Source organism: Mustela nivalis, assembly GCF_964662115.1.
Source record: "Mustela nivalis genome assembly, chromosome: 10".
NCBI lineage: Eukaryota > Metazoa > Chordata > Mammalia > Carnivora > Mustelidae > Mustela > Mustela nivalis.
The window spans coordinates 89879666-89893053 of NC_139029.1; the positions used below are offsets into that span (position 1 = coordinate 89879666).

The 13388-nt window shown below is 38.3% G+C and overlaps 1 protein-coding gene across 1 annotated transcript in view; it reads right to left on the minus strand.

Moving 5' to 3' along the window:
* The window catches only part of LOC309843238 (mitochondrial adenyl nucleotide antiporter SLC25A24-like), a gene marked incomplete at both ends in the record, with an annotated part of 51955 nt that extends 47700 nt beyond the window's left edge, over positions 1–4255 (minus strand). Inside the window, 1 exon segment of the mRNA XM_082688570.1 lies at positions 4193–4255. Within this exon segment, the coding sequence (XP_082544696.1) occupies positions 4193–4255 (63 nt within the window).
* Between the last annotated feature and the right edge of the window lie 9133 nt (positions 4256–13388).

Sequence of the window (13388 nt, forward strand, 5' to 3'; positions counted from 1 at the left end):
ACTACACCCCAAGTGCATAGAACAGTTTCTGACATACAATGAGTAGTCAATAATTGCTGAATAACCTAAAAATGTGGAGAAATAATATAAAGAATACATATTTGTGGAGTTTATTTAATGATTCTTTGGCTTATTTAAGAATGGTTCAGAAGGTTGCGGGGAGGTGGGTGCCTAGGTGGCTCAGTGGGTTGAGCCTCTGCCTTTGGCTCAGGTCATGATCTCAGGGTCCTGGGATTGAGACCCATATTGGGCTCTCTGCTTAGCAGGGAGCCTGCCTCCCCCTCTCTCTCTGCTTGCCTCTCTGTCTATTTGTGATCTCTGTTTGTCAAATAAATTAAAAAAAAAAAAAAAGAATGGTTCAGGGGCGCCTGGGTGGCTCAGTCGTTAAGTGGCTGCCTTCAGCTGGGTTCATGATCTCAGGGTCCTGGGATGGAGCCCTGCATCGGGCTCCCTGCTCAGCAGGAAGCCTGCTTCTCCCTCTCCCACTTTCTCTGCTTCTATTCACTGTGTCTCTCTCTGTCAAATAAATAAAAAATCTAAAAAAAAAATTGTTCACCACTTAAGTTGTTCCCAAATTTTCACTATTATTATAAGACATGCTACAATGAATATTATTGTGAGATTATAATCTTCAAATTGTAATTGTTCATAACATAGATTCCTGGAAACAGAATTGCCAAGTTATCATCCAAAAAGGGAATGTCAAAAAAATAGGATTTGTAAAAAAAGGAGGGGGGAGGGAAAGTCATGTCAAAAGGCTGATAGTTTTTCTTCTAAGATGAAGAACAAGACAAGTATGTCCACTTTTGCCACTTTTATTCGACATAGTACTAGAAAGTCCTAGCCATGGCAATCACCAAGAAAAATAAATGAAAGGCGTCCATATTGGCAAGGAAGAAATTAAACTGTCTTTATTTACACATGACATGATACTATACATAGAAAATTCCAAAGGCTCCATACCAAAACAAAACAAAGAAACAACAACAACAAAAAAACCACTATTATAAGTAATAAATAAATTCCGTAAAATTGCTGGATATCAAATTAATACCCAGAAATTGGTTGTTTTTCTATCACTAATAATGAAGTATCAGAAAGAGAAATTAAAAAAACAATGCCATTTACCCATTTACAGTTCACCAAAAAGAATAAAATACTTAGGAATAAACTTAAATAAAGAGATACAAGACTTGTACTCTGAAAACTAGAAAACAGATGGGATCAGGAGGGAGACAAACCACAAGAGAGTCTTAATCTCACAAAACAAACTGAGGGTTGCTGGGAGGTGGGGGGAGGAATAGGGTGGTTGGGTTATGGACACTGAGTAGGATATATGCTATGGTGAGTGCTGTGAATTGTGTAAGACTGATGAATCACAGACCTGTACCCCTGGGGCAGATAATACATTATTTGTTAGAAAAACAAACAAATAACAACAAAACTAGAAAACAATAAAAGAAAAACAAACAGTGATGAATGAGATTGAGGACATCACAAATGAAAAGTTACTCCATGCTCATGGATTGTTAAAATTAATGTTGTTAAAATATCCATACTACCCAAAGCAATTTATAGACTCAATGCAACCCCTATCAAAATAACAGTATTTTTCACAGAATTAGAACAAATAATCTAGAGATTCTGTGGAACCACAAGAGACCCTGAATAGCCAAAGCAATCCTGAGAACAATCCTGAGGTATCACAATTCCAGATTTCAAGATATATTAGAAAACTGTAGTAATCAAAACAGTATGGTAGTGGCACAAAAAAATAGCCATATAGATCAATGGAACATAGAGTCCAGAAATAAACCATCAAGATTGAAAAAATCTCTTCCAGGGGCACCTGGGTGGCCCAGCTGGTTGAGCAATGGATTCTTGATTTCCACGCAGGTCATGATCTCAGGGTCATAAGACTGAACCCTGCCTTGGGCTCTATGCTAAGCATGGAGCCTGCTTAAGATTCTCTCTATCCCTTTAGGGTGCCTGGGTGGCAGAGTGGGTTAAGCATTTTGGTTTCGGATCAGGTCATCATCTCAGGGTTGTGAGATGAAACCCCTCAGTGGGCTCACACTCAGCACAGAGTCTGCTTGGGATGCCCTCCCCTTCTCCCTCTGCCCCTCCTGCTCATGGTTGAGCGCGCGCTCTCTCTCTCTCTCTGTCTCTAAAAACAAATCAATCTGAAAAAAAAAAAGATCTATCTTTGCCCCTTCCCTGTCCCCCCATTGCATGTGCTTTCTCTCTCTCAAATTAAAAAAAGAAAAAGAAAAAGAAAAATCTCCTCCACTCATTTGTTCATTTTCCTTAAATAGTTAGTCCTTCTTACCAATTTCACTTATGCCTCTTCCATTCCCTTAACTGGACAAGTTAATGTCCAGTTAGACTGATGATTTATAAGGAGTAAGACACAGTAAGATACAGCATAGAGCTTACTAGGAGTAAGATAGATCACAACATGTTTTCTTCTCCTTTGAACCTTTTAGACACTTTTATGTCAGAATAGTTAAGTAGCATTTTCTACTAACTGGCTTGAATGGCTAATTTTTCCTGCTTTGCCAATAAATACATTTTTATTCTCTACAGTTAAATTTCTAGAAATCATTCTAACAATGGAGTATTTTTTTTTGCCATAGTTCATTTACATCCCATCATTAATCACATCTACTCATTCAATACATTTTTTATGTAGATCAAATTTGACCTAAAGTCATATACCAATTCTAACAATACATGTAGGAACCCACATGCTTTCCTATGCATTACATTTGCTAGTAAGTTACAAAACAATTAGAGGCTAAAGTGGAAAAAGGTTTTTGAAGTAGTACAAGGAAATTTTACAGTGAAGGACAACATTTTTATTTTTATAAGGCATATAAAAATGTAGAAACGTAAGTTGCTCTCAGAAATAAGAGCTTAAGTGAAGTAAGTCAATCAGAGAAAGACAATTATCATATGATCTTTCTGCTATGAGGAATTGAGAGGCAGGGCAGGAGGTTGAGGGGGTAAGAGAGGGAAACAATGAAACAAGATGGGATTGGGAGGGAGACAAACCGTAAGAGACTCTTAATCTCAGAAAACAAACTGAGGGTTGCTGGGGTTGGGGAGGAGAGGAAAAGGGTAGCTGGGTTATGGACACTGGGGAGGGTATGTGCTATGGTGAGCACTGTGAATTGTGTAAGACTGATGAATCATAGACCTGTATCCCTGATGCAAATAAGACATTATATGTTGCTAAATAAATAAATAAATAAGAGCTTGCACAGGGTACCTGGGTGGCTTAGTCGGTCAAGTATTCAATTCCTGATTTCAGCTCAGGTCATGATCTTAGGGTTGTGGGTTCAAGCCCCATGTCAGGCTCCCAGCACGGTGGGGAGTCTGCTTCTCTCCTTCTCCCTCTGCCCTTGCTCTTGCTCACACACACATACTCTCTCTCTTTCTATCTCTCTAAAATAAATAAATACATCTTTAAAAAAAGAGCTTTCTCATTTTCCTAAAGGTCAAGGAGGTTCATTTCTCTGAGTGATTTACATTATTGTGAGAGTTCAAATTAGAATTTTGAAACTTAGAACTTTTGTTTTTTATACATGAGAAAACATAAATTTAAAATGAAATGGGTGGTGACTAACATAATAAATAAAATGAAATGGAAAATGTAAACTACCTAAGACAGGATCTAACACCTGGTAAATGATCAATAAATGTTAGTTCTGTCACTCTTCTGCTTGCCTTGTCAACGGTCAAATGAGTAGCCAGAGGCTTAGCTGTATCGTTTGTAACATTATTGGACAAGAGGCAGGCTTAATTCAAAATTTTATATTGTGCATGCCATTTCATAAAGTTATGGGTGAACTTTTCAACTCATCTATTTTTAATTAAAGTTAGTGTGTTTATATAAGCTCACCTGTGGGTTTAGCTGAGACTCCTGTCAGGAAGGGAGCTGCTCACACCACTGGGTCTTCTCAGACCCTCCCCAGCCATGCTCCCACTCTAGTGTTTCAGAATCTCCCACATTCCCAGTAAAATCTGTAGAAATGGAAATCTCACTTCCTTATTTCCACCAACCTCCAATGCTGTGGATATACATTAGTGCAATAATAACAGCTAACATTGACTAAGCGACGGTTATTATGTGTCCTCACTGTGCTCAAAAGAAAGCCTTGTTTAAGCCAGTTTTATTAGGGAAATATACATAAATGGAGCCATTTTGAAAGTGGGGTGCTGAAACGGCGTGGAAGTGAAGGTCAATGGACATGCGCGTTCAAGGAATTAGGAAGCCGGGAATAGATGTTGCACGGTTCATAGGCAGAAGTAGATGTGGAAGTCACCCAGGACGATGGAAGTATCCGGAATGGAGATGAGGACTGTGAGCAGGTGCCGAGTCTTTCAGTGACCAAGAGGTTTATATAGAAGGTCCGGGAGTAGCAAAGAATAAAATAGGTCAGATGGCAGATGGCACGGGCTTCAGTGAAGCAGATGCTTCCAAAGGAGAACGGGGCGGAGGGACTCCAACCTGGAGAGGGCTGCAAGAGGGCTTCAGTAGAACTTCAGGGGAAAGCAAGGCTCTGTAAAGAGGTTTAAGTGCTGAGAGGTTGTTAAAGCAGAAGTTCCAGGGGTCACAAAGTTTGGGGTGGAAATGAGGGAAGGAAAGCTTTCTTCCTACTACTTCCCTATTCTTCCTTAAGAAATTAGAGCACTGATAATAGATCAAAAACAATTAAGCTCACTGTTAAAACAGGAGAGTTTTACTGGGAGGAATCAAAAGATTATAAATAGAACTCCAACAAGCACACATTTGCTTTTGCTTAGTAAGCCCTAAACTGGTTTTCTAGGCTCAGCCCCCCACCCCTCTCCTCAGAGGGTCTGTAGGAAACAGGGTAGGCAGAGGAAAAGAGGGCACTGGCAGCTTAAATTTGTCCATAACCTGGGTGTTTCTCAACCTGAAATCTACAACCCCCTCCTGGTGTTTTCTATGGAAATTTTCTAATTTTGTGTTTTATTTCTGAAGATAATCTGAAGGCGAATACCATAAGCAACCAGATAGTCAACTCATAACTAAGACCTATTTATTTCATGGCCCCTGTGTATTTGTGTTCACACACCAGGTGTGTGATAATACCATTTTCTTGAGGGTTAATGAAAAAATGAACAGGGGTTCACTTCAGAGGCAATAATGCATTTTTTGCCAAGTAAAATCCAGTGACATCAGAGTCCACTCTATGAATGCATTCTCACATTATTCAAACAAAAAAGAAAGTGGAGAACTGGGCAAACATAATTTCAGAATGCTTAATTCAAATTTACCAATCAATAAAATATTCAAAAGAAAGTAGAAATTTAGTTTTAACCAAATGCTATTAGTTGTCCCATTAAATAAATGTTATTAATTGGAATTTAAGTGGTTTTTATGGACTTCTGTTTAATTTGTATATCTGTTAGGATTTATGGTCATATAAGAGCTATAAACAACTTTCCTCTTCACAGATGGGAATAACATTGAGATCTGGGACCAAAGCCCTAGCTGAGAGTGTCCTCTGTGTTGTACACCCTCCATGACTTTACCGCATATCACTAGCATAGGAAGGTGGTCAGGCAATCAGCAATTCAGAATCCTAGCCTTCTTATTTTCAACAGAGAAACAACCAACAACAAGGTACACACATGCATGAAATTACTCAAGGTTAGACACTTCCTCCATCATGACAAACCCCACCTTTAAATTCAGTCTTCATCTTACAAGACTTCTCAGCACATTTCTCAGTTCTATATAACTCCCTCTTTGAAATACTTGACTTGCATGGTCTCCCAAGAGACCATACTCTCCTAACCCCCCCACCCCCACACCCACTTTATTATCTGCTTCTTTTCAGTCTCTTATGTTGGGTCTTCCTGTTCCTGAAGTCAAAATGTTGCAGTGATCGAGGATTTAGTCTTCAGAGCAGCTCTTACATACCCTCTACCTAGGGAATCTCACCCAATAAAAAGTTTAAATATATAATGCTGATGATATACATCTCTACCCTGATATCTCCTCAAGATATACGAAACCCCTACTTGCTATATCCACCTGGTTGTTTAAGAAGAGACCTCAAATATCCAAACCAAGAACTGTTGATTAATCTCTCACCCAACCTCACTACTTTCCAAGTCTGCCTGATCTTGGCAAATGGTAACACCATCCATCTGGTTGCTCAAACCAAAACTCCTGGAGTCTTTCTTGAATTATTCCTTTATCTCATACTCCCAATATAATTAATCAACTAATCCCATCAGCACTATTTTCCAAATGTATCTCTGTAGTAGATTCTGTGGTACACAGCTCACACCCCCCTCCGGACTGAGTAGCTGGGAGTACTGGTGACCGACAGCTCTTAATTGAGCTCTTCCCTTTGTGTTGTCCTAGGCTGAAAAGACTCACCTTGCCTGAAGTCACTCCCTCGAGGCAGCCAACTTCGATGAGTGGGGACGGAGCAGAAGAGGCAAGGGCAGGTAATAAAGGCCTGACCAGTTGCCTCAAAGAGGGACAATTCTAAAGAACTATCCCAGATCCACAGTTCTCTGAAGTGTCTGAAGCCTCTGTTGCAACTCCATCAACAGCTCAACTACCCACTCTTTCCAATCCTGCTTCCTCCAGCTCTCACAGGTATTGTCCCCATGAGTCCTCCCCAGTAAACTTTCTGCATACGAATCGGAGTATGAGAGGCAGCTTTCATGGAACACAGCCTATGACAGCTGGTACCAGAAATGGTCTTAGGAAACAGACCCCAAATGATACACAGTCCCTAGTGGTAGATGGTGAACTGCAATGGGAAGAGAATGCATTGGCTGATGCATTACCTTAGGATTTTTTTAAATAAATTTAGGAGAAATACCAACTATAAGTACTGTGGAATTGGATGGATATTACTACAGGCCATCAATGCATTGGTAGAAAGGCTGAGAATAATACAGCACCAAAAATGTGGTATAAATATACAATGGAATATTATTCAGTCTTAAAAAGGAAAGGTTCTGATATCTGCTACAACAGGGAAAAGCTCTGAGGATAATTATGCTAAGTGAAATGAACCAGTGACAAAAAGACAGATAGTACATGATTTCATTTACATGAAGTACTTAGGGTAGTCAAAATCATAGAGACAGAAAGCAGAAAGATGGTTGCCAGGGGCTGGGGGGAGGGAGGAATGGCAAGTTATTTTTTAATGGGCATAAAGTTTTCATTTTACCAGATGAAAAGAGTTAAGGCGACAAATGATTGCACAACATTATGAATCTTCTTAATACCAATGAACTCTATACTTAAAAATGGGTAAAAGAATTATTATGTTATGTGTATTTTACCACAGTAAAATAATTGGGAAAAAAAATCACAGCCCTAAATAAATATCATAGATTAGGACTTACAGACTTACTAAGGAATTCAAAGGTGGCGGTGTCCATCATTTAATTCACATTTCTCAGTTCTACAAAAGCTACATGGATCACAGTGGAGGATGACAGTGGACTGCTTCAAACTCAACCAAGCAGCAGAGTAGTCAATTGTAGTTTTGGCTCCAGATGTGGTATCTTTATTAGAGCCTTAGGGACACAGAATGTGGCCCTTGATCTGGTGAATGCATTGTTTTTCATTTACCAAATAACAGAACCAGAGGCAGTTGGCATTCCCATGATATAGGCAATAACTTACATTTCAATCTCCTGCCCTCTGTCACAGAGGGACCTGGTCCATCTACAATATACATTCACTATATTGATGACATCATGTAAGTTAGACTCGATGAACAAGAAGTGGCAATGAAGAGGGTGCATGGGGGCTGCAATCAGTTAAGTGTCCGACTCTTGGTTTTGGCTCAGGCTGTGATCTCAAGATCCTGAGATTGAGTCCTGCTTTGCACTTGTGTTCAGCAGAGGGACACTGCTTGGGGCAATCTCTCCCTTTCCCTCTGCTCCTCACCCCTCTCTAAAAATAAATAAATAAATATTTAAAGAATAATAGTTCTCTTATTAAAAAAAGAGAAAGAAGTAGCAATAGGTTGTAGGCCTTGGTAAGGTACATGCACTCCAAAAGGTGGGAAATAATAGTCAAAGAAGATTCAGGGATCTATCACATCAATAAAGTATTTTAGGACCAGTAGTCTGGAGCATGTCAGGACATATCCTGACCACCACCAAAATAAAGGGCAAATGATTGCATCTTATACCCACCTAAGAAGGAAACACACACCTGAGGGTCTCTTTGAGTTCTGGAGGTAATATATCTCAAAATAAAGAAAATCTCTGTGACCTGATTCTGAGGAACAAGAAAGGTTAATAGCTTTCAATGGGGACCATAGTTGGAAAGAGCTCTTCAGCAGATCCAAGTCGTGCTGCAAACAGCCCTGCCTCTTGGGCCATCTGACCAAGTAGGCTCTGCAGTTTTACAAGTATCAGAGGTAGGAAAGGATGTTGTGTGGGGTTTACAGCAAGCCCCAAAAGGAGAATTTATAGCAGAAAACTGTAATGGTTCCTGGTATGCTATGGGACCCTGGTAGAAACAGAGTGCTTAAATATGGGACATCAAATGACATACAGCCAGAGTGGACTATTTTGAGTTGTATTCTGTCAGACTCACCAAGTGATAAGTTTTGGAGATTCCAGCAACAAACCATATGATGGAACAGTATATCTGAGATCAAGTACAAGCAGAATCAGAGCACAAGCAAGCCCCACACAAAAAGAGCGATCCAGATTTTCACACCCCATCACTGTTATACCATAACTTCTCCCTGAACTCACACCTATAACCACATGGAGATTCAGTATGACCAGCTGACATGGGACTAAAAAGGATGAGCTTGATTCACAGAGCTTTTCTTAGTATGTGAGTGCCAACTGAAAAAGGCCAGTTTGCCCTACTCAGCACTAGTCAGGAATAATCCTGGAAGACAGCAATGAGAGAAAATCTGCCCAGTGAAAAGAACTTCAAGTAGTGTACCTGATCATTCACTTTATGTAAAAAGAGAAGCGGCCAGAGAACAATAAGTCAGACTCGTGAACAGTGGTAGATAGCTTGGTTAGATGGTCAGTGGCCTGGAAGAAAAAAGATTGGAAAATCAGAGACAAAGAGGTCTGGGGAATATGTACAAAGATGGAAGTGGACACAAAGTAAAACTTTGTTTACATTGTAGGGTCACTCCCATGGAAGAGGTAGGAGACAACCAAGCAGACAGAATGATCCAGCCAGATAGTCAACTAGACTCTGTCAGCGGACGCAATGAATACCAGTGCCAACACAGTGGTATTGTAATGGAGTGGTCATGGGCCAAAACAGCATGGGCTCCCATTCACCAAGCCTAAGATAGCTACTGCTGCTGCCAAATGCCCAACCTACTAGCAACAGAGACTAATACTGAACCACTTGACATAACATCAACCTTCAGGAAACCCACCAGCCATTGAGCAGCAAGCTGATTACTTGAAACTATTCCACCCTGAAAGGTGCAGTGTTTAATCGGGATATATATATATATATATATATATTTTTTTTTTTTTTAAAGATTTTATTTATTTGACAGACAGAGATCACAAGTAGGCAGAGAGGCAGGCAGAGAGAGAGGAAGAAGCAGGCTCCCCGCTGAGCAGAGAGCCCGATGCAGGGCTTGATCCCAGGATCCTGGGATCATGACCCGAGCCAAAGGCAGAGGCCCAACCCTCTGACACTTTAAAAGGACACATTAAAATCCTCCTCTTTTTTAATGCTGGTCCTGTTTAGACACTGCTGACCACACCCTTTTCCTTTGTCTTCGGGGCACTGGACATGGTGGCTAGCCAGACTTTACCCTCTTTATAAAGGAGCCTGAGACCTTCTGAAATTGAGGGTAGACAGGGTTAAGGGATTATGTAAAAATGTAGTTCTGTAACTTTTTGCAGTGGAATTTTGGTCTTCAATCTCTGGTCACATATTTTTAAAGTCAGAGGCGCAGTCTAATGACAGACACAGACCAGTGTTTTAAAAAGATATCTTTTCTTGGAAAATCCCAAGTCTTGGACCACATTTCTTAAAATAATGTTATTAGATATACTTTAAGATGTTATTTATTTCTTATAAATTTTGTACATTATTTTTGCTAAATGCTAGATAAATATATGAAGCAAAAATGGATAGACTGCAAAGAGAAAGAAATAGATCTACAATTGGAATGAGAAATGTCAATATCTTTCTCAGCAATTGATAAAATAAGGAAAAAAAGTAAGGGCATAAAGGCTAACATGATCAACTAACTGATAGTAATAGAACCGTGTACTTATCAACAGCAGAATACCTATTATTTTTACCTACACATTTAAAGTTCGCTAACAAAGATCATATCCTGGGCCACAGAGCTAGTCAATAAACTTTAAATGACTGAAATCAGACAGACTATGTTCTCTGACCACAGGACAATTAAGTTGGAAATCAATCACAAAAAGATGGTGGGAAGTACCCAAATACTTGGAAATTAAACAATATATATTTTAAATAACACATGAATCAAAGAAGAAATCACAGGGAAATTGGAAAATGTAGAATGCAGCTAAAATAGTGCCTAGAATTAACATCATAGCTTTAGATGTTTGTATCAGAAAAACTTTAAAATCCATCATCTAAGGTTTTACCTTAAGAAACTAGAAAAAGAAGAGCAAATTAATCCCAAGTAAGTAAAATGGATTTCAAGTAGGCTTGAAATCAAAGAAATAAAAGACAATAAAGAAAATTAGTAAAATCAAAATCTATTTTCTCTGAAAAACTTACTTAAATTGATAAACCTGTAACTAGACCAATCAAGAAAAAGAGAAAACACAAACTACAATATCAAGGAGACATCACTACAAATTCTATGCATATTAAAGTAATAATGAGAACATTATGGACACCTTTATATCTATAAATTTGACAACTTAGATAAAATGAAAACATTCCTTGAAAGATTTAGTATCAAAGCTGACAGAAGAATAAAAAGTAAATCTGAATAGCCATCTCTGTAAAACTAACATGAATATTCATACTTAGTGTTGAAAGACTAAAGGTTTTATCCCACTAAGATGGGAAATAAGGCAGGAATGTCTCTTCTCACTCCTTCTATTCAGTATTGTACCTGATGTTCTAGCCAGTGCAATAAGATAAGAAAAAGGGAAAGGCACACATACTGGCAAGAGGCAAGTTCGACTTTATTTGTTCTTAGATGACATGATCATTTACATAGAAAATCCTAAGGAATCTACAAAAAAGCTACTTTAATTGACAAGTGAATTTAGCAAGGTTGCCAGAGATAAGTTCAATATAAAAATTAATTTATTTCTACATACTACTAATAATTGTAAAATAAAATTTTTTTTTAAAGATTTTATTTGATAGAGAGATCACAAGTAGGCAGAGAGGCAGACAGAGAGAGAGAGGGAAGCAGGCTCCCCGCTGAGCAGAGAGCCCGATGCGGGGCTCGATCCCAGGACCCTGAGATCATGACCTGAGCTGAAGGCAGAGGCTTAACCCACTGAGCCACCCAGGCGCCCCTGTAAAATAAAATTTAATGCCATTTATAATAGCATCAAAAACTGAAATACCTAGTGATAATCATATATATGCAATATCTGACACTAAAAAGTGAAAATATTGAAGGAAATTAAACTTAATAATTAGGTATGTCATCTTCATAGACTGGAACTTAATATTGTTAAGAGTCCATTCTTTCCGATTTGAATCTAGAGATGTAATGTAATCCCAATCAAAGCCCGGGCAGATTTTTTCATACAAACTGACAAGCTGATTCTAAAATTTACATGGAGGGGTGCCTGGGTGTCTTAGTCAGTTAAGCATCTAACTCTTGATTTTGGCTCAGGTCATGATCTCAGGGTTGCGAGATTGAGCCCCAGGCTCCATGCCTAAGATTCTCTCTCCCTCTCTGTCTGCCCCTCACTGCTCCCACTCACATGCACATGCACTTTTGCTCACTCTCTCTAAAAATAAACAAACTAATTAATTAATTAATATGGAAATGCAAATGATGTTGAGTAGCTAAAACCATTTTGAAAAATAGTAAGTTTCAGAGTCTAGATAAATAAACCTACACATATGTGATCAATTGGTTTTCAACAATAATGTTGGTATAATTCGGTAGGGAAAAGATAGGCTTTTCAACAAACGATGATGGAACATTAGGATATCCATAAGAAAAAAATGTGAAACTTTGTGTCTTGAAAAGACACTGTTAAGAAAATAGGCAGGAAAGGGTACCTGGATGGCTCAGTTGGTTAAGTGTCTGCTTTCATTTCAGGTCATGATCTCTAGCACCTGGGATTGAGCCCTGCATGCCCTTCCCCCCACCCTTGCTCAGTGGGGAGTCAGCTTTTCTTTCTCCCTCTGCCCCTCCCCCCTGCTCATTCTCTCTCTCTCTCTTTCTTTCAAACAAATAAATAAAATCTTTTTTTTTCTTTAAAGAAAGGGCAAGACAAAGTCTGAGAGAAAAATGTTTTAGTACCTATCTCTGACAAAGGACTTGTATCCACAGTTCTAAAGAACACTTAAAATGTCACAAAGACAACCTAGTTTTTAAAAAATGAACAAAAGATCTGAACAGACATTTCACAAAAGAAAATATCTGAGTAACCAATAAGCCCATTTAAAGTTGCTCAAAATCTTTACTTGCTACAGAAATGTGCATTAAAACCATGACAAGAAATCACAGTATAACCTCGTGAATGGATAAAATTTAAAATACAAACAATGTCAGGTGATGCAGAGGGTATAGTACACTAAAACTAATATATTGCTGATGTAGGAAGGTAGAGTATTATAATCAAAAAACAGTTTAGTAGTTTCTCATAAATGTAACATAAGCCTGCAGTTCTATCTGTAGGTTTTTACTTTAAAGAAATGAAAAAATGTATCCAAAAAAAGAATATTTTAGTAGCTTTATTTTTTAATAGCCAAAAACTAGGAGCAAGTATTCTTCAATAGGTAAGTGAATACCTTACCTGTTGAAGAAGGTATACCTTGGATATACCAAATTATGGTATATCCATGCAATGAAATAGTACTGAGCAATTAAAAGGAATAAAGTCCTGATGCACACAAAATGGATAAAACTCAAAAAACATTATGGGAAAGAACAGAAGTCAGAATATGATAATAGTTACATAAATGTGTACTTTCATAAAAATTCATTACACTAAACACTTAAAGTGAGTGTGTTTTATTAAATATAAATATGCCTCTGCAAAACTGAATTTCAAAAGTTAAGCAACTAGCTGGTACTATCTAAATATTGTATAATATTTACCCATACATAAAGTATTCCTTTTTGGGGAAGGGGTTCTTTTTTAAAATTTAAATTTAGTTAATTAACATACAGTGTGTTATTAGGTTCAGAGAT